Consider the following 23,174-nt stretch of genomic DNA (forward strand, 5'->3'; position numbering starts at 1 on the left):
TAGTGGAGAAAATTCGCACTAATTCCAGAACGACAACATTTATCCTGCTTTTAATTTTCCGAACACGGATGCTGCCATTTTTGGGTGACCTCCACACATTTCATTATGTAAACAATGACGTCTGTGCCTCAGTGGTGGCTAAAGAAGAAATCCAATGCGCCACTACTGATGGCAAAACTTGTGCAACCACTGTAGATTGTCCTTGTGCTTTCTGAAAAGCAAAGCTATTGCCATGCCAACACATTTTTGTCGTACAGGAGGCATAGAAATGTGCGACAAGCGCCGATTCCCAGACGCTTACATGGAAAACAGCCAGCTAAGGCAGAGGGATATGTACAGTCACATGGACGATGTGCAAGTCGGCACTTGCAGCAACAGAAAAAAGAAAAAACTGTCAACCCACCAAAAGTTCAGAAAAGCAGCTGGCATTGCATCGAAGCTTGCAGGCATGCCGTCATAATGCCCCACACAAACAATTAAACATACGCCGTCCCTTCTCGAGACAATTCTCAATCACTGGAAGAATGGTTGTGAAGTTGACATCACGCCACGTAAGCCTTCGTATCACTTGGAAGTTGCTGTTGTCACTGGGAGTACTAGTACAATTGCAGAAGAGGGACTTGGTCACAAGCACCCAGAAAGAAACAAACATTCTCAAGAGTTTAAGTAACCTACGCAGCAATGAGCAAGAGGATAGCAGTGGGGCCTGCTCCCGCAAGCCTGCACTACGAGCCAAATTGCAAACACCAGGGTGCCGATTGCCATGCAAAAATGTGGCTGCCCAAACGCTGTTGGTGAACCTTCAAGAAAACTTCGGAGGCCATCCCCCCTGAGCTTGCAGTAAAACAAAAAAAAAAACAAAAAAAAGCCGTGCTCATTAAGAAGGAGAGAGCAGTACAAGCTCTCGAAGGCAGGGTACTCAATGAAGACCACCTGGAAAGCAGGCCAAAGGGCATATACACAACGGCACTCATGACCTTGGGTTTTCCGGGAAGCGAGGATGGGAACGCTTATGGCCACGACCTCATATCAGCTACGCAGCAGAAGTGTGCGAAGTGCCAGAATAGAGAGTTGTAGCATAGCGGCTTCCATACGCTACGCTAAGGTTAGCGGGTAGCGGGACCCGACTGCGCATGCAAGCGCGATCACGCTATTTCTTCCGTCGGTCGGCGCGGAAAACGTGTTTTAGCGAAGCGGGCCGCCGTAGCGCGAGTTCCACATGCCGGTAGCGGAGCGGGGTGTGCCAAAAAATCCATTTGCGCAGTTACCAAAAAATGGCAATTCGTTTCCACGTAAAGCATTTGAAGTCTAAAAGCCATCCTACAAAAAAGCATAAGCATTGTTCTAGCCTGTATTTGCAAATACTTGAGTTCGTTTATAAAAGCAGTTGACAGGTAGCGGCATGCTGCAGCGCCTGTAACAGCGTTGCGTCGTGCTCGTCCTGGTCCTGTCGGTCCTGTCTTTGCCGTCTTCGCGCCACTTCGTGGAACTCTTCAGATTCGAGAGAGATGACATTTGTGAGCTGCTCACCACCCTGAAGATTCCGGATGATGTGATAAGCGCCCAGCATGTCAGAGTGTCGGGCATGGAGGCCCTATGCATGAAGCTGCAGCGCCTCGCGTACCCGAACCGCTTGTGCGAGCTTGAGGTAGAGTTTGGTCGCACGGGACGGTGATATGCAGCATGGTGAACAAAGTCTTGTCCCACATCGAGTATTACTTCGCCCACCTCCTGTCGGACATGAACAACCACGATTGGATGACCCCGTCCCGTCCCCTCTTTAATAACGCAACCAGCCAGTGTCAACACCGCCAAAAGCGGCTGCACAACAAATTCTTCGCACCTTATTACAGCTTGTGAAGGGATCACCAACAGAGTAAGGGGGAGAATTTTTCGACATAATGTTTGGGGTCTTCTTGAGAGGCATCTTAAGTTAGCAAGAACCAACAATCCGCATTTATTGTCAACAGGAGTTGCACCAGATATTTGAATTTTCCGTATGGGAAGCGTCATTGTTCCAATTATGTAACATGCAAACAAACAAAAAAAAAATGTGCTTAGCCATTGTAAATGTGGCTGTATTTTTTTTTTATCGCAAGTATTTTAGAAGTCAAATGTAAACTACCAGCACCAAAATTAGTCTTTTGAATACTGCTTCATACTGCAGCGTTTAAGGGGTTAACCTGGTGCACTGCTTTTCCACTGATAATGCTTGGAAAGCTGCTCTAATGGACAGGAGCACCAAAAATGGAAGGGAGTGGAAATGCACTGAATGCATGCAAAACAGATTCGCACGACTGTGAATCTGTGCGACTGGTATTTATCGTGGCACTACCTCCCATGTGTTGGATTGACCCAGAAGCCCAAACAAAAATGTGGTTCATGTACGGCCAGCGCTAGTGCAAGCTGTGATTACACTGTCCTTGTTTATAGGGCAAACATGCATAGTTGTCTACTTCGGCTAACATACGGATAAGTTAACGCCGGGCAAAGGCCGCTCACAGTTTACACTGCAACTTGGCCGTGAGTGTGGTTTACTCAATAGGTTATCATTTACGCCATATGTGTACTACGTTTCCGGCGCGCCAACGGCCGAACGTGTTTGCCTCTACTCTCGCGAAAAAGTCCTTGAAATCGGTTGTCCCTGTGTGCAGATATGCATGCAGGCAGCGTTCTGCCACAACCTTTTAACCATCGCAGCCATAACGCGATCATTTTATATTAACTACGATTATTCCGCACGGCATAATAGAACAAATTTTCCCTGCGGCGTAACATCCGTCGTAAAACATCGGCCAACTATTCGAAAATGGTGAGATGCCGGCTGCAGCCACTGTATACGCACACAAAAAATATGGGTTCTGCCATTTGCTGCTGGTCTCCCAGTGCAGCCGTCGCCGAGTTCAACAACTCTTCAGTTTTTAACAACAGGCGCTATGCCAATCAAGCAAAAACAAAAGATCCGCCATACATGCGTACACGACCGCACTGATCACTGTCGAACACGCTGAACGTTTGCGTGAAGACCGCCTTCCGTGCATTTCAGGTACAGCCAGCCTGAAGGGCATACAATACGATGTAGAAATACAACACCTGTTCGTTCATTGTATTTTTTCGCTTGAGAACATGCGGGGCTTTCACGGGAGGCCATAGATGATACAACCTTTTTGTTTCCTCAAAAATGCCGCCGGCCAGTTAGGCTTAGCCCAACCGATAACGAGTTCGGCTCTATCCGTATCGGTACATACCGTCCCTTTGACAACGTTGACAACGCGTCTGTCCCATTTTCAGCGATGTTCTCTGCTGTCAAACGGTGAGAGTTCTGCATTCAAAACTCGCAAGTGGCACAGTCGAACACAGACGGTGAGGCGTTCCGACATGCTTCCACGCTCGTCGTCCGGACGGTAGCACAGAACTGGTTGTAAACACACCACACCGACAACACAGTGAACGCGCAGTACGCGCGCAGCGACGCAAATGCTGACGCCGCCCACACTGGCGCTGCAGTCGCAACAAAAAAGTCCTTCAAGAGTACTGTATGTTTCAAGCCAACGAAGGAACGATCAATGGAGGGTTTATGTAAATAAATTAATGGCAAAAAGGAAAACTGAATTCAGTGGTATATTTTATTCTGCGGTAATTCAGGCAACTGTACAGCTTGTTTTTTTTATCTGAAAAAAAAAAAAAACAGCTAGGCCGTCCGCGCTATTCTAGGCAAAACAAGGATTGAGCGATTTATGAACCAATATTAGTTAAAGACGCCCATTTATTGCTGCAGTACCTTAGGTGTCTTCGGCTTACCTGCACTGAGGTAGTGCGGCACTCGCCTCCTCGACTTTCGAATGCAGAGTGCGGCGCCAGTGCCTTTCGCTTCGGTTTGCCGACAGTGCAGGATGAGTACACAAAAGGGCCCATCTCCCCGCGAGGGGGACTCGAGTAAATGCGTCGCATAGGGGGTGGGTGTATTGCCTTAACGTTTAGTGTTTGGGGAGTTGGTGGTAATGAATGCGTTGTATCAGCAGCTTCTTGACGTAGTTTGAATGAGTCAAGGATATAAGGCTCGTTCGTAGCCTTTCATTCTGTGTCGGTTTTGTGGCGCAGTGGGATGAGCACCATGTACCTTGCGTTCCGCCCACAGGTAGTGAATGCATTGTATCAGCAGCTTCTTGACGTAGTTTGAATGAGTCAAGGATATAAGGCGCGTTCGTAGCCTTCCATTCTGTGTCGGCTTTGTGGCGCAGTGGGTAGAGCACCATGTACCTTGCGCTCCGCCCGCAGGGTCGTGGGATCGAAACCAGGCGCCGGTAAGTATTGTTTTTTTATATAGTGTAGGGGGAGGGGTGCGGACCCGTTGTTGAGAGCGAGGAGGAGTGGTGGAGAGGGCGCACTTGGAACGGCTGTTGCGGACGCCGACAACGCCGGGTGACATCGTGAGTTAAAGAAATGCTCTGCATTTAAAAAAACATATCCCTGGGGTCGCGGAGTTTTAAACTCTATGCCTGCAGAAGACAATTATTTTATTTGAAACAGCTCTACGAAACACTGGCATATATATTTATCTCTTCTCCTTTTAACTGGATTTAGGCAGCTGCGTTGAGTCAGGAGGCGATGGTTGAGTGCAACGAGTTGGAAGTAGGGAAGCAGAAACAGACTTTTTTTCGCGTCCTGATAAGGCGTAAGTGCTGAAGCTGCCCCAATCAACACCCTCTAGATTAGAAGCCCAGCTGTATACAGACGTAGGCCCCCCCGGCCGAGTCCCCAATTTGCTGAAGTGATTTTTCGTAGAGCTATTATGTTACTTTTCTTTTTCATTGCAGTACATAATTTTTCTTTTCCGTGTGAGAAGCACAAGGGCAGAGTTAACCCGACGCCGAGAAGATTAAAAATCGAGGTGATCTCTTCTTGCCGTTTGGCCACACGTCAACGCAGCAGTGCGGGAAAGCCCATCGCCACTAGCGAAGAACGCCGGTGCATGGTTTAGAACTTCAAAATACTGCAAAAATTTGTTCGAAATTTTCAAACAACGTTACTCGATTCTAAGCTGAATCGAACTTTGCGTAATTCGCTTCGATATTCTAAAGTTTAAAATATTTGCACACACCTAGTTTGAAGTTCTAGCTGTCTGCGGGACTTCGCAGAGACGCTAACGTTCTGAGTGGTGCTCGCAGACTTGCAACCAACTCCATGATTGTGAACCACCAGGGTCGTGCCAAGATACTTTTCTGGCATGAAGTCCCTGAATATTCATCTTACAACAGAGAGGAGTGGGAACCTTCAAGCCATCAAACTTTGGTGTTTGAAATGGGCACTCAAAATTGTTCCTTGCCACTGGTGCCACCAACGTTTAATGAGCTGTAAAATTAGTCACAAGCGATGCATCAAAAAAATGCTGCGATTATTGCATTCACCAGGGTTCATAGTATTGGAAAACATAAATACTACAGTTTTATGACCAACACTGTGTTGTCTATTGTTTGACTAAAAATGGCTAATTGTCTCTAATTATCTTAAAAACTAATTGACCAACTGAAAAAATAATGGCATATTTGAAATCAGTAGGAAAAAAACAGCAAGGCTGACAAGTTTCACAAAGTTTACTTGAAAATTAAAGGAAGTTGTTTTAAGACCAGTGCCCCCCAGTCTCAGAAAGCAAGGAACTTAATTTTAAATCAACAATCAACCGATTTTTTATCCATTTTTGACACCATATGGCCACAGTAAAGTTTCTGGTGTTCTCGATTGATTGATTTGATTGTAGGGTTTAACGCAGGCGTAGTGGAGGGCTCCGGATCAATTTTGACCACCTGGGGATATTTCACGTGCGCCGAAATCTCGCACACACAGGCGTTTTTGCTTTTCGCCTCCATCAGAAAAGCGGCCGCCGCGGCCGGGAATCGAACCCGCGACCTCGTGCTCAGCAGCACAACGCCTTAGCCACTGAGCCACCGCGGTGGGTCGTTTCTGGTGTTCTCATGTTGCACTGTTACAAGAGCCATGTAGAGATGGCGTTCCGTCTTTTGGCTGCCTTCAAAGGTGTTTGTTTTAAACAAAATATGTGGTAATCACTCGCTGGTGTCAATGCTCCAAAGCTCTATCTTCCTCCCTCCCAGTTTTCTAACCCAATTAAATACAGTTTGCATTAAACTTGACATATTGGATGTTCTTTTCCAGCACTGTAGAGACTGAAGTAAAGCTATATGCTGTCTTCGCAGTGGATGTACAAAATGCATTGAGAATGTAGGGAAATACTTAACCTTGCCACCTTTTTCTCCTTGCTCCAGACTTCTTGTTGAGTAACCAAAGGTCCTGCTGAGACACAAACATTAATTGTGCACAACAACGAAGAGAAAAGTGCCCTCAATAAGACAAGTGAGCCGTTGTACTTACCACCACTGAAATAAAATGCCTTAATTAAACATAAAAAGGAGGGTACAACATTGGCCTTCTATATTAGAGTGAACAAACACTCACCGAGTGCCATTAACCTTTCTTGTAGTGCCGACATATGCGCACAAGTATTCTTTGTGCGGGCATGTGCATTATGCCCGCACAATTTTTGCTCAATGCCAGCTTAACTAGTAAAATCAATCTTGACTCTTGGAAGCATCTTGATGCTGCCCCTTATTACCTGCCTAACTATACAATAAATGTCAATCTGAAACGAATTCACACTGTATTTTCTTTTGTTATTTATTACGCCACCTGACAGTCCCGTAAAAACACCTTTCATGGGAGTGGACAGCCGCGTGAACCAGAAAGAAGCCAACACGTGCACTTCCACTTCCCCAGTGACCGGCAAAGACACATGTACGGATGCCCACAGTCAGTTCAAAGTCCATCAACCACTAGGCATTCCACAAGGCCTGCCATTAGGACCAATTCTCGTCAGTCAATTGGCGGCTGCTGCTGCGAGACAAATGCAAGCCATTGTCCTTGGAACGATGCATTGTGGCCATCCCTTTCCCCCCCCATTGTCTGTGTGGTTGTTATAATGATTGCTTCTTGCTGCTGCTACTGCTGCTGCTCTCAGGCTGTTTCCGCTTGCGGCGTCGCTGGTTCATGGCGTTACGTGGGTCATCTATGCTGTAGGCCTCCTCAGCGTCCACTGCACTGGCGTCCTTAGCCAGCACAGGACCCTGCTCTTCGAAGTGCAGTTGGTGGGCCAGCCTGCAAGGGGCAAGACCATTACACATTGGCCTGCAGAAACTCTTTACCCAAAGCAAATGTGAGCTTGGATGTGAAAGAGGCAAGGCACGTACACTACGCACAAACAGTTGATTTCCACAGCTCTGAATGGACGGCACTTCTGGGACCAGCTGCGTCAAGGATTAGGCCGTTGTTCAAAGCTTCCATCAAAGCGGGACAAAAGTTAATGAAATCCCCAATATAACGAATGCACACAAGGCTTACATAAGTTTACCACCATTTACATAAGTTTACCACCACTTAATTCTCTGTATTCAGCCTCGATATAATGAAGCAATGTTCTCTATACTCTGAACTTAACAAGGCCTGTGACAGCAGAGTTGGGATAAACTGAAATGGAGAGACAACTTTGCATTGACAAAATTGTTGTTTGGTGCAAGCGACCTCTGCCTCCCAAGCAGTGCCACCAAGCTTCTTGTACAGGAAATGCTGTATGCCCAACGCAGACAGTTGCCGAGCACCAAGTTTGCCTGGCCACTCTCAGCTTTAGTGTAAGCTGCGTGTCCAGCTGCCTACCAGTTGCCCACAGATGCCTACTTACTGCTTCCCTTTTTTTCTTCCAAGTTGCAAGCGTCCACCTGCTCTGCTCTGTTGTCACGTCCCTTCGGCGCTTTGTCCTGTTGCCTTCCTTCACTTGCACGTCGCAACTTCCCTTCCCTTGTCATGTACTACCAGCTTCGCTCCAAAAATCAGCACGACTGGTGTGGCATGAATGCGGTCGCCACTGCCTCGCATCACTGACTGCACTCACGTCTGCTATAGAAACAGAGACAGTTTTCCCCGAAGAGGGCACACGGTCATTACGAACACGAGGCTACTCCAAATTCCTTGTCGGCTAAGAACCAATGCAACTGCACTACTGCCGAGGTTCATTCATTTTACAAATTCCATCAAATTTCAAACAAACTCAGCGGAAGAAATCTTGACAGGGAATTTTGAGTACGCCCTCACTCATGCAATTTGCACCTCCAAGCATGCTTACTCATACTTACTAGAGATAAAACTGTCCCTTAAGTATTGTTTATTGGTCCCTTGGTCCCTTAAATGCTATGCTGCCATGGGAGCTGCCATGATAACTGACAGCGTTTCATTCATACTTGATCTGGCCTGCAACGTGGCTGGCTCCTCACAACAAAAAAAGCAACAACAGGGACATTTGTCTTCCCTGTGTGTCGTTCGTGAAGCTTTAAAGCAACCCTGCTGTAAAAAACGAAGGAAGCTCACATTGACGCATAACACTTAAAGGTAGCGAAGCTGTACGCAACCTTCTTGACCATCAGGACGGTTTACGTCCGCGATTGCAGTCGATTTGCTTCTCCTTCGCTGCCACAACGGCCTTCACTCCATCATTCTTGCTATAAGTGTGAGCTTCATTCAGTTTCTTGGAAGAGATAATCATTGAACATCACCTTGGAGAGACGTACCTCGTTCCAGGCAGGTGTTGCCACAATTGCGGCAAATGCTTGAGTTTTTCTCTCTCTTTCTTTTGGGCCAATTTCTTTAGGCGGGTATGCTTGGCTTGACAAACATGCGTACGTGCGTCAGGGATGTTGCGCGTGCGAGGCACGCACACACAAGCGGAAGGCATTTTCTTAGTTTTTCAACTACAGGGTGCTCGCCACAACCTTGGCCAATCTCCCTGATTGGTTTGACAAGCTTTCGCAGGGTACGCTGGTGGGCGGTCGTTGCCAAGCACGCACACAGGAGCGCTGATCACTTTCTTGGTTTTGTTAACTGCCGGGTGGTAGCCGCGAGGCCCACACTCACGTGCGTGTGCTCAGCAATTTCTTGGCATTTTTAACTGCGGACATGAAGAATTACTATTTGCTAAACAGCTTCACTGCTAATAAACCTTTTCAGAGATTCATTCATCGGGGTTTCTTTATAATGATAATGATAAGACCTGTATATGATAATGCAGCTTTAAACATTCGTTTACCATCAACAGTAGAAAATTTACGGCCGAAGGCCCTTTTCAGGCTTGTTTATCAGCCATGCCAAATAGAAATGAGACACTTGTCCGTGATGTCACAGCCGCTGTAGCGTGATTCGCCCAGATACTAGTGCCATATTTCCCTCCAGTATATTATACCATGCTGTATTCCTATGGTCACTCTCATCCTCTCGCTCAGAGCACTTGGATGTGGAGGCCATTCCAAATACGAGCAAAAGACATTGCTCCCTAACCGAACGCTTTACCCGATTTCGGAGCAGCAGGTGACTGCTGTGCCGCAGCGCGGCCAGTATTGTCTCCGTGGCAGTGGGAGGGGACTACTCCTTGTGCCACGGGCGCCATTTTCGAAGAGGTGTAAATGCCTTATGAGCAGCTGGCTTTGTTACCCAGGGATCTTTCGTCTTAGCGTCTGCGCAGATATTTGAAGGCCGCTTTCATAAGAGGTCCGAATGACGATCTGTACTGCCGTTTTTAGCCTCGCCATCGACTCCTTTCTCACTTGCGTCACAGTGTTTGTGGTTTAAAGTTTATCTCCGAGAATAGTACGAAGCTGTAGGTGGAGCTACCTGCGCCATTTCATGGCTGAAACCACGTTGCCGCCACCACCAGCACACCACAGGCGGCATCGGCAGCCACGTCAGTGCATCTGTCGTGTGCGCGACATGTTTTGAAGTGGAAAGCAAAAACACCACGCTCGACTAAACACTCCGACGACAAGCAGCTGGCAAGGCCTCCGTGCAGTAGCAGCGAAGGTACTCCCACTTCAGATTCGGAGCAGTCGGAGGCGCTCCGATTCAAGCGACGGCACTTTGACATGACTAACCGAACATACTTTGAGCGCTCGATTTCGACCAACCAAACATGCAGCCGGTTTTCACGGTGCTCGAGAGCGCTAAAGTGACCACCCGAACGCAACATAATTAGTACGAAAATGTACAGCCCCCACTGCTGACCCGGCCTGCCCTGCTCACCAGTGTTCCTCGTCGTCCTCCTCTTCGCCGCCCTCCTCGCCGCCCTCCTTGTCTCCTTCCTTGTGGGCTGACTGGTGCTCGGCCATCTTGGCTTGGAATCGCGCCAAGGCCTCCAGTGCCTGCACCGAGGGCACGCACACGCAAGAAAAGGGCTCCGACCCCTGGACCCAGGCTGCGTTCCCAGTTCCCCTCTAGACAGTGCTGCTGCCGTCTTAACACACCGCACTCACATTAAAGGGGCCATGCAGACAAAACAGAAGTTTTGTTCACTCGAAAGATTGCCTCATTAGAATCATACTGACCCCACTCTTAATGTAAACTTCTCTCCAATAAGCTACTTAATTAGGGAAAAAGGGAATGGCCATGCGACCCACTAGCTCGTTTCACGCAACAGAACCTATGACGTTATTATGGGCAGCTGTGTGATTGGCTGGGGCCGGTAAAAGCAAACGCAAGTTAGGCAGGGCTTATAAGCTTGCAGAACAAGCTATATATTGCACATTCTTTCTATAGCAGTAAGAATGGTGTGGCAAACAAGGAACGTTACAAGGATAGCCCACCTTTTTATAACGAGATGTAACTGTACATGATTTAGCGGGAAAATTGAAATTTTAGTGTTTACTTTCTTGTTTACTCTGTTTACAATGTTTACTCTCTCAGTGAATAAAAAATCGTTTACTGCCGGACCAGAGTATGAAACATAACATCTTTCGAATAAGACAAAATTGTATCTCGTCTGCATGGCCTCTTTAGGCCTTATTCCATTCCCAGTGAAGGGAGCAGTGAAGACTGCTTTGCGAAGGCAGCATTTGACCCAACAATGACTTTGCTGCCTAAACTAAAGAACGATGCCAATGCCACCTTTACGCACGCCAATGTTGCAACAGACAAGCCTGTTCTTTTATTTCCACATTCCCTGTAATATATTACTGGTGCTCTTCCTTTTTATACTGTTTTTTATTCAGTGGTATTTATGACACCACTGCATTGCCATTTTACGAAACTGTGGCTTGCATTTGTTAACACATCTGTGTCGATGTTTGTTTTGTCTGTGGTGGGGGCGGCCACTGCACTATGGTGTACTACTAGAAGAGAGAAGTGTGCCGTCACGGACTGGTTGGGCGGATCATCTGTGATGAACATCTCTGCTGGGCAACTCCTGTTGTAAGCAGCGCCCCTGGCAGGCCGCCAACTCACCAGTTGGCTTCACAAATTTTGCTTGCTAAATTTACCTTTATTTATTGCCTCACACAGTCTTACTTCACCACTTTATGGCATAAAGCTTTATAAAGCACCTTGAGAACTCCAAAGTTTAAAAGCCGGCGGTTATAAAAATTGCAAGTGGCGCTGGCTGCAACAGGAGCTCTCAGCTCCATATGCCTCTGCTCCAGACAATTTTCTCATAGCAGAAAGGACTTGCCCTCTCCATTGGTTCGTTCCCCACATGACACACCTCTATCTTCTATACTCAGTGACAACTTAAGAACGGCACTGGAAGTTGCCGCTGTGCCTTATCACCGTAGCCAGATGTTTCTCCGCGCGGCACAAGTAGGGCATTACTGGGAATATTTTGAAGATGGCATGAGCCGTTCCCGTGATTTTTTGGACTTAATATGCTTATAAGCGCATCCAGTGATGACAAACAAACTGCGTGAGACAAGGCAGACGATATCACGCATTCATAGCAAACCCCTTTGAAAACGCGCGCGCATGGATGCAACGGGTCCGGCACTTTGGCGGAGCGATACACTACATGAGGTGGTGCCGTTCTTGAGTTGTAACCGAGTATAGTACACTGTAGCTGTGGCGTCCCTGTTCTCTCTGCTGCAAACATCTACCATAAAGTTCCGAAAGAACGCCCACCTAAAGTACAGAGATATCAAGTGAAAAATACGGGACGGGCACTCTTTCGGGTCAGGTGGAAAACCTAGAAAGAAGCGGCCACACTGCCAGCCAAAACTGTGGAGATATCAAGAAAAAAATACCATATGGGCGAACATTAGGCGGAAAGGACAAAGTGACCGCATCAACACATGAACAGATGATTCGCGTTTATTTTGTTCCCTCATCGGTGCTAATGCCATCGATTTTACGGGGTGGGCGATGTTTGGGGTCTCTTAGTAGATGGGTGTTTGCTTGGAACTTTACGGTAATTAGACCGCTTCCTCAGCCCTCCGTTCCACTGAGCACGAACTGAAGCACTGAAGCCCGAGTAGTGCGTACCTGCTGCTGCCTGAGGGCCCCCTTGGGCAGCACCTTCTTCTGCTTCTCGGCGTACAGCTGTTGCTCCCGGCGGTAGGCCTGCATCAGCTCGTTCCCCTCCCCACCGCCTGCCGACAGAAGCCGATCGGCGTCTCCTCCTGTTGCAAAGGCGGCAGAAGAGGAGCAGTACCATCATCACCATCATCATCTACAGCGGGATGAAGGAATAGAGTTTCATACTAACATATGAGGAAACACCTGGCGCTGCAATTGCGTGCCATCATAGGCACCACCGTTGCAGCTAGCATCACTAAATAAGCTACGTTTAAGAGTACTGCCACTTCGTGCGCCCGGAAGCGTCTGGGGGCCATTTTGTTTGTGGCTTGCAGTGTTGCCATCTCTCTCAACGAAACCGCCGCCGGTTGTGGCGGGCAGAGTGCGACCAGCCGCTCTAGCGTCTGCACAGCAGAGAGAGAGAGAGGGAGAGAGAGAGAGAGAGAGAGAGAGAGAGAGAGAGAGAGAGAGAGAGAGAGAGAGAGAGAGAGAGAGAGAGAGAGAGAGAGAGAGAGAGAGAGAGAGGGGGGGGGGGGGGGGGGGGGGGCAGAAACAAAATGGGTGCGCCCATATGTAAACAAATATCACGTGGTGCCGACCGACCAATGAAAATCCTTGCGGAGAAAAGAGTGCCGATACTCTCAAAGACTATTTAGTGACGCTAGTTGCAGCTAGCAACCTTCCTCTCCTAACTTGGCTTGGCGAGTCATGTGGCTTCTCTTTGCTCTCGAGGCCAAAATCAACAAAAAATGGTAACTTTTTCCTCGTCTGTTCTGCATGAAGTTTCTGAATAATCCCCCTGACAAATCTGCAGGAGTTCCCCTTTTTCTATCGGAAAAGCAGCTTCAAACAATCCTGAAACAATGCAGTATTGTTGTTTCCGCAGACAACTTTCTGAGCTTCTTCATAGGCCGAACCGAGTAATGAAAAAAAAAAAAACGCTTCTCCCCAGTACATGACAGGACAGCAGGCTCACTGAAGCATAGAGTTTCGTACAAATATATACTAGAAAAAAACCTGGTGCTCTGATTGAGGGCCGCTGTAGACGGCGCCATTGCAGCTAGCTACATTCTATGCCTACTTGGCTTAGCTAGCCATACATGGCTTCTTTTCTTTCTCGAATCCAAAATCAACAAAAAAGGGTAACATTTTTTTCCTTGTCCATCGTCCACGAGGCTTATAAATAATCACTGACATAAATATTTTTGCAGCTTCAATTTTACAACAACAAAACAAAGTTGAATAATCTTCTACAGCAATATTGTTGCTTTTTCGCAGCCAGAGTCAACTTATCAGCCTGTTCGTGAGCCATGCCAAGGACAAGTGGAACATGCCTGCCCGGTACATGACAGAACGCTCACTGAAACGCAGCTCCCCTAGACAGGGGTGCCAGATTTCCCTTTAGTATCCTCGGTATTCAATGGCGTGGAATGTATGCAGGCAACCAAGTGTGCGCCGTCATATCTGTGGCCAAGCGTCTGTTGCTAGGCGACGTTGCGCGCACGGCCCGCAGATCAGGCACCCATCTTCTCCTCCATGTAACCGTGTGAGTGCGCCCGTGGCCTCCACGATTTGCTGCCGGCGGCGCGCCGCCGGTAGCCGATCGCGAAGGCCACGGTGCGCCGCCACTCGTTACGTCGGGCTCCGCGGGATCGCGGCACTTGTCTGTGCTAAGCACGACTGTGAAACACATGATTGTGTTTCACGTTACGAACTCTTCGCCGAACACAAAGTATTGCGTCGAGTTCACTGTGAGTGCGATTAATAACATCTCTATTGGCACCACAGTTTAGAATCGGATTGGAACGGAGCAGGTGACACACGCTGGTGTGTTTTTTTTCTTCGGCGTGCGGCTGCAGTGGCCCATGCTGCGCCGTGTCCGTGGCGCATTGGCCATGTCTGTGGCCGTTTCCAGTGTTGCCAAACGAAGAAATTGACCGCTAAACTTTTCAACGAATACCGTCTATATATTAGCACGAAACTCTGCACTGCAGCACTGCTCGCCTAAGCACTACCGCTACATTTCCCACTAGTGTACAGTAGTATAAAACTGTACAGATGAAGCCTCTGCCATGGACTTCCAACTATGCCCATCCTGTACTGTATGGATTCGTTCTTTGCCACCGAATTTCCTCATCTCATACTTTACACATACTGAAAATGCGCTGGGTATACTTAGACTAAACAAACGGGACAACAAAGAAACTGGGAGAAAGCACAAACTTGCAACTGCTCATTAAAAAAGACAACAAAAAAGGGCCACACATAAAGTATATACACACGAACGACTTTGTGCTTCCGCGGCAACAAAACCCGGTAAGAACAAATAAGAACCGCAAAGTTAGGATAACAAAACTACTTAGAAGACAACAATGCGTGTAAACACCATGTTACGAATCGGCCAGCACCGCCGTACTTTCCCGCATCATTCCTCGGCTGTGCGGCGAAGCCACTGCGTGCGCCTTTCTGCCGTCAGGCGCCACCATGTCGGTGACAAGTTTCGACAAGCCGAGTGAGACGCTTCGCTTTCGGCGCATTTCGAAACTTCGGCGGCTGCCGGCGAGGCTCGTCTCAACGCTCTTCAAGGACACAGAGGCCCTGCGAACTCAGCGGAGTCCTCCTCTCTCCCCTCTCTCGGACTCAACGTGCGCCGAGGCTACCGACTGTCACGAACTCTGGAAAGAGCGTTGTGTGTGTCTGTGACGTTCGTGGCGTGTTGCCGCTTGTTGGCGTTTGACCGTTACCGCTTTTGGGTATAAATAGACCCCCGCAATCGCTGTAAACCATTCCTGTTAGAGCAGCGAATCGATGCTGTCGCCCTGCTCGAGTCCTGTATTGTAACCTCGCCCGTCGGGGCATTGTTCTTTGGCTTCGGCTCACCTCTCGCTATGAAGTAAACAGTTACGTTAGCCTACGGCTTTTGGACTTCTTCACGGCTGCAACAGCGGCTGGCCGCTCGCATCATACACGCTACAACTCGTATGTCGGAGGCCACGGAGCTCGGATCGGGTGCCCCCGCCGGTCGCAACAACCAGCACGATGAAGGTGGGAATGACTGCATGCAAGATGCTATCTCTCTCATGGTGCTTGGAGCTTCGTTCCTTATTATACAGCAGGATTGGCGGAGTGCTAATGCACCCATCCGCTTCCGTGATTATGTGATAGGCTTCTATCTTCACTTTCCTGTTCCTTTTTTGTTCTTATCGGTTTTTGCTGCGCAAGCCCAAAGTCACGCTCTTGCATATACTTTACACGTTTCCCGGTTTTGTCTTTTTTAATAAACAGTTGCAAGTTTGCACTTTGACCCAGTCCCTTTGCTGTCCCGTTTATTTAGTCTAACTATACCCAGTGCATTTTCAGTGTCAAGCAGTACCAACTAGCCCCCTTCTACATCCTTTTGAATGTCATGTGTCATTCGACTAGATTCAGAGGAATCCACCTAGGGGATTTCCCCTAAATCTCGTCGATTAACACCTGTCCTTCGCTTTGAGTTGTTGATCAATTCACTCTCGTGCTACGAACGACTAGCCTCCTGGTTAGCTCAGTTGGTAGAGCGACTGCTCCGGTTAAGCGGTGGTCCCACATTCGAATCCTGGACCAGGACGAATTTTTCTTCACCTGCGAAGTTTCTGAGGAAGCTGTTTAGCTTTCCCTTGTAGCCGTACGGCTGCATTCAGGTGGATGTCAAACTTTCCTTTGCATCATGTCATATGTCATACTAACGGTCTTTCCCTAATTCTCTATTCTTGACGAACATATGTAAGCTGCCATGTTCTCCCGCTCCCCAATTTACGTAATTTTCTTGTTATTGCTGTTGTCGTGTTGTTTTTCTCTTTGTAGTTGTTATTATTATCCCTTGTAAGCTGACCTGCCCCCCCCACCCCCCCCCCCCCCTTTATGTAATACTTGACATAGGGTCTTTAAGGGAAAGGGCGTTTAAGGGACGTGGGCATCTTAAGACGTGCTCACCTGCAGACTGTGAGTCAGACACCACCTTGGCTTTGTCTTCTGCCCGCATCTGTCGTCTCAGCTCGCGAAACTCCTTGCGTATCTCGCCACTGCAAAGACAAGTAACCAGAAAAAACTATTCCCTTCGCCGGTCTAGACAGAGACAGATCAGCTCATCGTGAAAGCAGACATACCACTCCTTAGAGCAGCACCTCTAAAACAAGCTAGGACGTGGCTGGAATGAGACGACCCATACTGGCACAAAAAGTATTTCGAACGAGCATTCTTGAGGGCCAACCAGATGTCATCAACACGACAGAGACATAGTGTGGGAAAAGGACAACAAGAGATACGCAGAGGTTCCCGAGTGGCACGGAGACGTGCTCCACAAGCACCTTTGCGGAAGTAGATCATAACCGCTCAACGTGTCATAAAACCAATGCTTGCCTAGTTTAAACTTTTTTGCAAAGAATGTATTGTACATGCGTTGTAGCGTGGCACTTCTCGTATTTAACAGGGCATAATTTTATGCTTTCAAGTTCCCTAAAACTGCCCATCCTCGTCGTTTCCGAACTTTGTGATAGTAGTACTTCGAAAATATTCAAAGTTTTCAAACAGTGCTCACTTTGTTATAACATAACAGTGCCCACGCTCACTTTGTTATGGACCTCTCTTGCCGCGTTTGTCTATGCCGACGAGGGTCCAAGAGGTGTATTGGGTACCTACCACAGACACTCCTACCATCCCACCTGCCCTCCCTGACGACTCAACCACCCTCACAGGCCAGCACTGATGCAGACAGCAAGGAGTGCTCTCGCATAGGCCTCAAATAGAGCACGTCTTTCTCTCTCTCTCAAACAGTGCTATCACTGCTCAACTAAATACCGTGTTGTTCCCACCTTTGATATTTGAAAGTTTCTAATATTTGCACAACCTTACCAAAAAAATAATAATAATAAAACTTGAAATAGACACCATCCTGACAGTAATTCCAGGGTTGAGGCTAGTCGGTACATTTAGAAGGAACTTTGCACTTAAAACTACACAAAACAATGAAGACAAGAGGGAACAAACACTCGGGCGCGCATGCATCTGTGCACGTCTTGTTCCCGCCATTCCGTGTAACTTTCACCTTAAGTTCTCTCTAAACAGACATTAGATCTGTGTTAAAAATTTGCCTGCATTTGAATGATGGTAAATAAAGAACACTTAAAACGTAGGAGGCTGTGGTGCATCACCACGTGCTGCAGATTGCTCAGCGTTTGGCATTTTCACTTCAAACAAAGAAAAAGCATTAAAAGACTGATTAATTTATTTTCCTGAATTTGCGTTTAACTAGGAAAGGTAGTTTTTTTTTTTCAACCGACAGGTGCGAAGGAAGGAATGAGGGGAGTGGGGGTAGTGCTTTGTGTACTGAAGGGAGCACCCAGAAACTCCTTAATTCTTGTTTTCACAACACTTTTGCACAAGCTTTCCTCCCGCTAAGGAGAGGTACCATTCCATGTTGCCATTTCTTGTAGTCTCTCCCCGATAATCATCAGGACGGTCAAAAAAAAAAAAGTGCACACGAAAGATAAAGGATGCGAATTTAGGACTCATTTTCTTGGAAAAAGGTGCACATTAGAATCAAGTAAATACGAAATATATTCATACACACACACACAAAAAAAAAAGATGTGTCGAGCTGCACATAGACGCAATGATAAAAACAAAGAATATGAGTCAAAAATACAAAACAAAAAGAGCACTACAAGTGGCGGCAACACTGACCCATGGTTACAAGTGGTTTACATTGTATTACCGTAAAGTTCGGAGCGAACGGCCACCCCCGAAACATGGCCCACCCCCTTTAGGGGTGAAATATTCAATTTACTAAAAGACTCCAAAGATCGCTCACTCCCTACAGTCAATGGCTTTAGCGCGAATGAGTGAACAAAATATACGCGAATCGACTATTCATGTCTTGATGCAGTCACCTAGTTGTCCTTCCCGCACTTGAGCCGAAAGTTCACCCACCTAGTATTTTCTCTTGATATCTCCACAGTTTTGGTTGGCGGTGCGGCCACTTTTTTCTAGTTTTTCGCACCTGACCCGAAAGATTGCCAATCAAGTATTTTTCACTCGCTAATCTCTGTACTTTGGGTGGGTGTTCTTTCGGAACTTGACGGTAAAACAATCTTTATAACACCAACTACAACAGTTTGTTACAAACCAAATCGGAGCGCTTTCTTTGCAATATTTCCCACTCGAGCCCCCAAGGGGGTGTGACTCACATGCGCTGCGCAGACGCTTTCTGGCGTTCCTCTTCAAAGTGGTTCCTCTCTTCGGACGCCATCTCGGGATCTGCCACCTTGGATGGTGCCGCCTTGGGTGACGCCTTGGGCTCTGCCGCGTTCTTAAATCGCTGACGCAATCGTTCGGCCGCGCCCGACTGCTGTCCCACCGCGGGTGCGTCCAACATGTCCATCGTCACCACCGCCGGCACTGAGCTCAGGGTGGCGTCATCTGTGAGGAGGTCGTGGCTGCTCTTGCTGCGCCCCTTAGGCCCCTGCACAGCCAAGTCAATCCAAGTCAAGACAATCCAACAACAACACAGTTTGTCTCATTGATTAGACGGCAAAGCGGACCTTCCAAGAACACCTCCACCAACCCCTCAGCTCTCAGCTAAGAAGCAGCATTGCACGCCCATCAACGAGAGCTAGGTCAAACATATAAACAACACAACAATATGCTTTTCTCAGGCCTTTTTAAGAGCACCCTTGTCTGTGAATTAAATTTAAGTACTTTATGTGTTTGTCTTAAAAAGCCCTGATGATTTAATAATCGTCAGGGCTTTTTGAGACCCACACGTCAGGTTGAGCCCACTTATAACGATACAGTTTATAACAATATACCGGATATGACAATGAACAGGTATGGCACCGTCCACTTTTGTATGTTTTCTGTAGTAAAAAAATTTGCTTATTGCAATGCCCCAGTGCCGCGGTATCGGATATAACGATCGAATCCGCTCACAGCGTGCGCCAAAAATGCAAGCTGCTGCCGGCTTCCCGCGACGACAGCATGCGCCACGAGCCACAATACGCCTCGCATCTCTTCCATCTTTCAGACGAGTGGACTGCGGCCCTACCTTCTTCGTTTGTGACGTGAAAGGCAGTTGCTTATCGGCACAACATCCAGACAGAGAACACTACGGCGCACCGGCCAGCTATCACTACATGTGCAAAAGGGGAAAAAGACAGTTGTGGTTATCACATGGCTTCAAAGAGAATGTGTGAGTAAAAGGGTTTCTTATCTTCACTTTTCCACAGCCAAATCATAGGGGAGAGGCGAGTGCGCGTTGCTTGTTATGGTGATACTTTTTTTTGTTGTTGTTCTTTCCTTGCCCTGAAACGATGCCTCATCTTCCCCTGTTGAGCGGTGGGCTTGTCAGGAAACCACACTAGTATAACCAATATTGTCCTTTAGGCAATGGAAATTTAATCTATGGAAGGCGAACCAGTGGTCACAAAAACGTGCATTACATCCTGTCCTTCAATTCAACCGGTTACTTTATAATACTAAATGGTTTACACTGTAAATGATCACAGCAGGCATTTCTCTCGCTTGTTGCTTTGGCACTTTTCTGTGAAGAGATACCACGTACAAAGTCATGCAAGGCATTCCCAGCAAACAAGGCGTTGAAACCTAGGAGCAGGAACTATACTACACCACAAACTATCGGGAGTGAAACGTGTTGTGGCAGTAGCAAACAGCTAACCCCCCTAATCAAGTTCAGCACCATACTAGGAAGCACTTAAACATTGAGTGCTGCACACGACAGGTAGGTGAGTGTTCCACAGCTAACAGTGCATACCTGGAAACAAAGAGTTACTACTACAGTGTAGACCGCTTATAACGTATGTCGCGGGAGCCGCAAAAATCCGCACTATAAGCGGTACCGCACTATAACCAAAACACGCGCGAATTCAACCACATCGCCACCTATCTCTCAAGTCAACCTATATTTATCATCACTCAAATGCACAGCACTTAAAAACGAAGGCACGGTCTATATTTCGTATTATTTTTAACATCAGCCGCTGCTGCAGGGCAAAAGCGCAGTGTCACAAACGGCGAGCGCGGCTTTAACTTCCGTTGTGTTTGTTTTGAAAGACCATGGCTGCGTTTTTAGAGTCTATGAACAGATGCCGCAAGACGTGATAAAAACGCCAGCGGGATTTTTTTTTTTTTTTTTTTTATCCCACCTTGTGTTCACGATGCCGAAGGCGGCTGCTTATCAGCGCAACGTACTGGTGGTGGAAATCTGCGGCTTCGCGCGGCTCGAATGTTCAGAAAGGGAAAGAGCGGTGGCTTATCTGCAACAACATTCTAAAGCGTGAACCGCGTGGTAGACTTGGTATCGCGGAAACGTGCAGTGCACGCCAGCGCGGATACAACTGGCATGGTGTGGGCGGCGCGGTAAGAGGCGGCAACATGGCGTCGGCACTGGCCGTGAAGCGGTGCAGGCAGTTCCAGTGAGTTCCAGCGACCGCTTCTAACCGCTCGCTGAAATGCCGCACGGGGCGCAAGCGAAGATGCTCATGCAAGAAAATAGCTAATAATGTGGGCGAAAAGTGGAATATAAACTGCCATCCACGCTGCTTGTGAAAGCGCCCATCAAAAAATACCGCGGTGGTAAGCCTAAACATCTCTGGCGCGGCTAGCCGGCTCGGAGCGCTTCGAATCTCCCGCCATTAGGTACACGTCTCCCCATTGGTGCAAGTCGTCAAGCTCCTCCCACTGCCACGCGAAGCCACCGCGAGCGCGAAATCGTCGATACGAGCACGAAAAAAAAAAAAAAAGAAAGAAAGAAAAACTCACACGCAACGCCGATGTGCACGATTCGTGCTCGAAAACGGGCCATGCGGTTCACGATTAATAAAATCAACTTGCCGCGCGCGGATGGGGAGTCTGTCGCTATCTCCCAAGGTGCATCAAGCAAGGTCAGTTGTGGTTATCAGGTACGCACGAGGGGTGCTTATTTTTTTTCTTTAGGTGTCTACGTTAGAGGAGGGCAAGGGGTGCACGCTGTGTCAGATGGCCGATTTCATCCTTTCTTTTTTCTTTTGCTACCCTAAAACGATGCCTCAGCTGCGCCGGTCGATCAGCAGACCCGCCGAAAAACCGCACTATAAACGGTATTGTGCTTCGACCAACCGCATCTTAAGCGGTATGCTTATGCATTGAGTTCTATGGGAGGCAAACCGGTGGTCGCAAAAACCCGCGTTATATCCGGTCCCGCACTATAAGCGGTTACGTTATAAATGGTCTACACTGTAGTACTACACCTGACTCTCAATAATTCAGTCGCTTTATTGGAATTTCCAGTTTGGAAGCGATGTTCCGGTCCAGCAATTTTACACGAAATTCAATTGAACAACTCACTCGCTAATTTGAAGCTAAAACCCATTGTATCAGTTAATCGGAAGTTATTTTGAATAAAAAGCATCAAGGTGACTATTAAACGGGCTCGTGCACAGAGACCCTTCCCTTACCACCAACGCATATATACATCGAAATTGGATGTTTGGATTTAAAATCGAGAAACAAATGTAAAAAAAGGTAATTACACAAGATAATTACACAGAAACTAACTCACCAAAGAACACAGATACATACACAAGATTTAAAAGTTATTATCGCGTTATTTGCTGCTGACTTTGTGTCTGTGTGTGTGTGAAATTGCGACAAAATATTTGAGGGGTTAGTATGGTTGAAATAGCATCAAGGTGACTGTCATCTCTCGATGAAGTTCAAAATTTTGAAGCGCCGGAACACCGCCGTGCTCTGCACTGTGTCGACGCCATTGCAACTGAGGCAGTGCACAGTCGTGAAGGGGCAGGTCAGCCGATACTCGCACCGGTGTACGCATCTCTCTGTTTTCAGGTCCTCAACCTTCTTTGTTGCGCGTAGCTCTGTGTGAGCCCTTTGCATGGTGGACACTTCAGGTTTCAAATTTAGTGATAAGTAACTCTCAACTATCGGGGCAAACACTGTCGTACACTCGAACTGCCAACGAAAGCCGAGATTCTGAACAAAACCAAGAAAGGAGACGTGTTGCAGACTAATAACAATGGGCTTTCTGTCTACTAATTAGAAGTTCAGTTAATTCAAAGTTTCTTGCGGCCCCCGTGGACTTTGTAATAACAAGAGTTGACTTTACGTACCAGTGGAAAACCTAGCGCTAGCATCTCGGCAAGCTGCACATAAGCAAGTGTGCCGTCATGTACTGCAGTGAAAGAGTCCTTTGTTACTCAGCATGGCTCGTCAACAAACTGAAATATTGCCTGTGGCTACAAAAAAACAACAGCAATATTGCTGTACAAGATGGTGTAAAGTTGTTTTATCAATAGAAAGGAGGAGCTCCAAAATATTTTTCTGCAATTAATCAGAAACTTTGAGACGAACGAGAAAAAAATATTGTCATGTGGCGTTTCTGGTGAAGGCATGGGGTTACATCTTTTTGTTGATTTTTGCTTCAAGAGCATAAAGAAGCCATGTGGCAAACCAAGCCCAGTAGGAGAGGAAAGCTGCTAGGTGCTATGGCAGCACCCACAACGGCACACGATTGGAGCGACAGATCTTCCTCGAGTATGCATTTGTATGAAACTCTATGCCTGAACAGAGCTTGTCCAAGTACTTTCACCACCCCAATATTTGCGATTGCTAGTGTCCACCTGAGCATCTTAGTGCCACAGTTGTTCTAACGATGTCACGCATTTTAGTTATCCTAAAGGGCCTCACACCTGACAATGTGGATAAGTATGTGCTGCACTGAGAATCCTTGGAAATAAAAA

General features: G+C 47.4%; 2 protein-coding genes across 2 annotated transcripts in view; both read right to left on the reverse strand.

Moving 5' to 3' along the window:
- LOC144175839 (uncharacterized) overlaps positions 1-3,482 on the reverse strand; it is a 41,712-nt gene extending 38,230 nt beyond the window's left edge. Inside the window, exon 1 of the mRNA XM_077704852.1 lies at positions 3,249-3,482. Coding sequence (XP_077560978.1) covers positions 3,249-3,328 — 80 coding nt within the window. The 5' untranslated portion in view covers positions 3,329-3,482. The remainder of the gene's footprint in view (positions 1-3,248) is intronic.
- A 3,183-nt stretch (positions 3,483-6,665) lies between these two features.
- The window catches only part of LOC144175840 (spliceosome-associated protein CWC27 homolog), a 36,047-nt gene continuing 19,538 nt past the window's right edge, over positions 6,666-23,174 (reverse strand). The window contains exons 7-11 of the mRNA XM_077704853.1: positions 18,609-18,883; positions 16,357-16,445; positions 12,355-12,491; positions 10,132-10,250; positions 6,666-7,167 (exon numbers count right to left, since the gene is read on the reverse strand). Coding sequence (XP_077560979.1) covers positions 6,987-7,167; positions 10,132-10,250; positions 12,355-12,491; positions 16,357-16,445; positions 18,609-18,883 — 801 coding nt within the window. The 3' untranslated portion in view covers positions 6,666-6,986. The remainder of the gene's footprint in view (positions 7,168-10,131; positions 10,251-12,354; positions 12,492-16,356; positions 16,446-18,608; positions 18,884-23,174) is intronic.

Source organism: Haemaphysalis longicornis, unplaced genomic scaffold (assembly GCF_048455015.1).
Source record: "Haemaphysalis longicornis isolate Haplotype H1 unplaced genomic scaffold, Haemaphysalis longicornis Haplotype H1 scaffold_3, whole genome shotgun sequence".
NCBI classification, from domain to species: Eukaryota; Metazoa; Arthropoda; class Arachnida; order Ixodida; family Ixodidae; genus Haemaphysalis; species Haemaphysalis longicornis.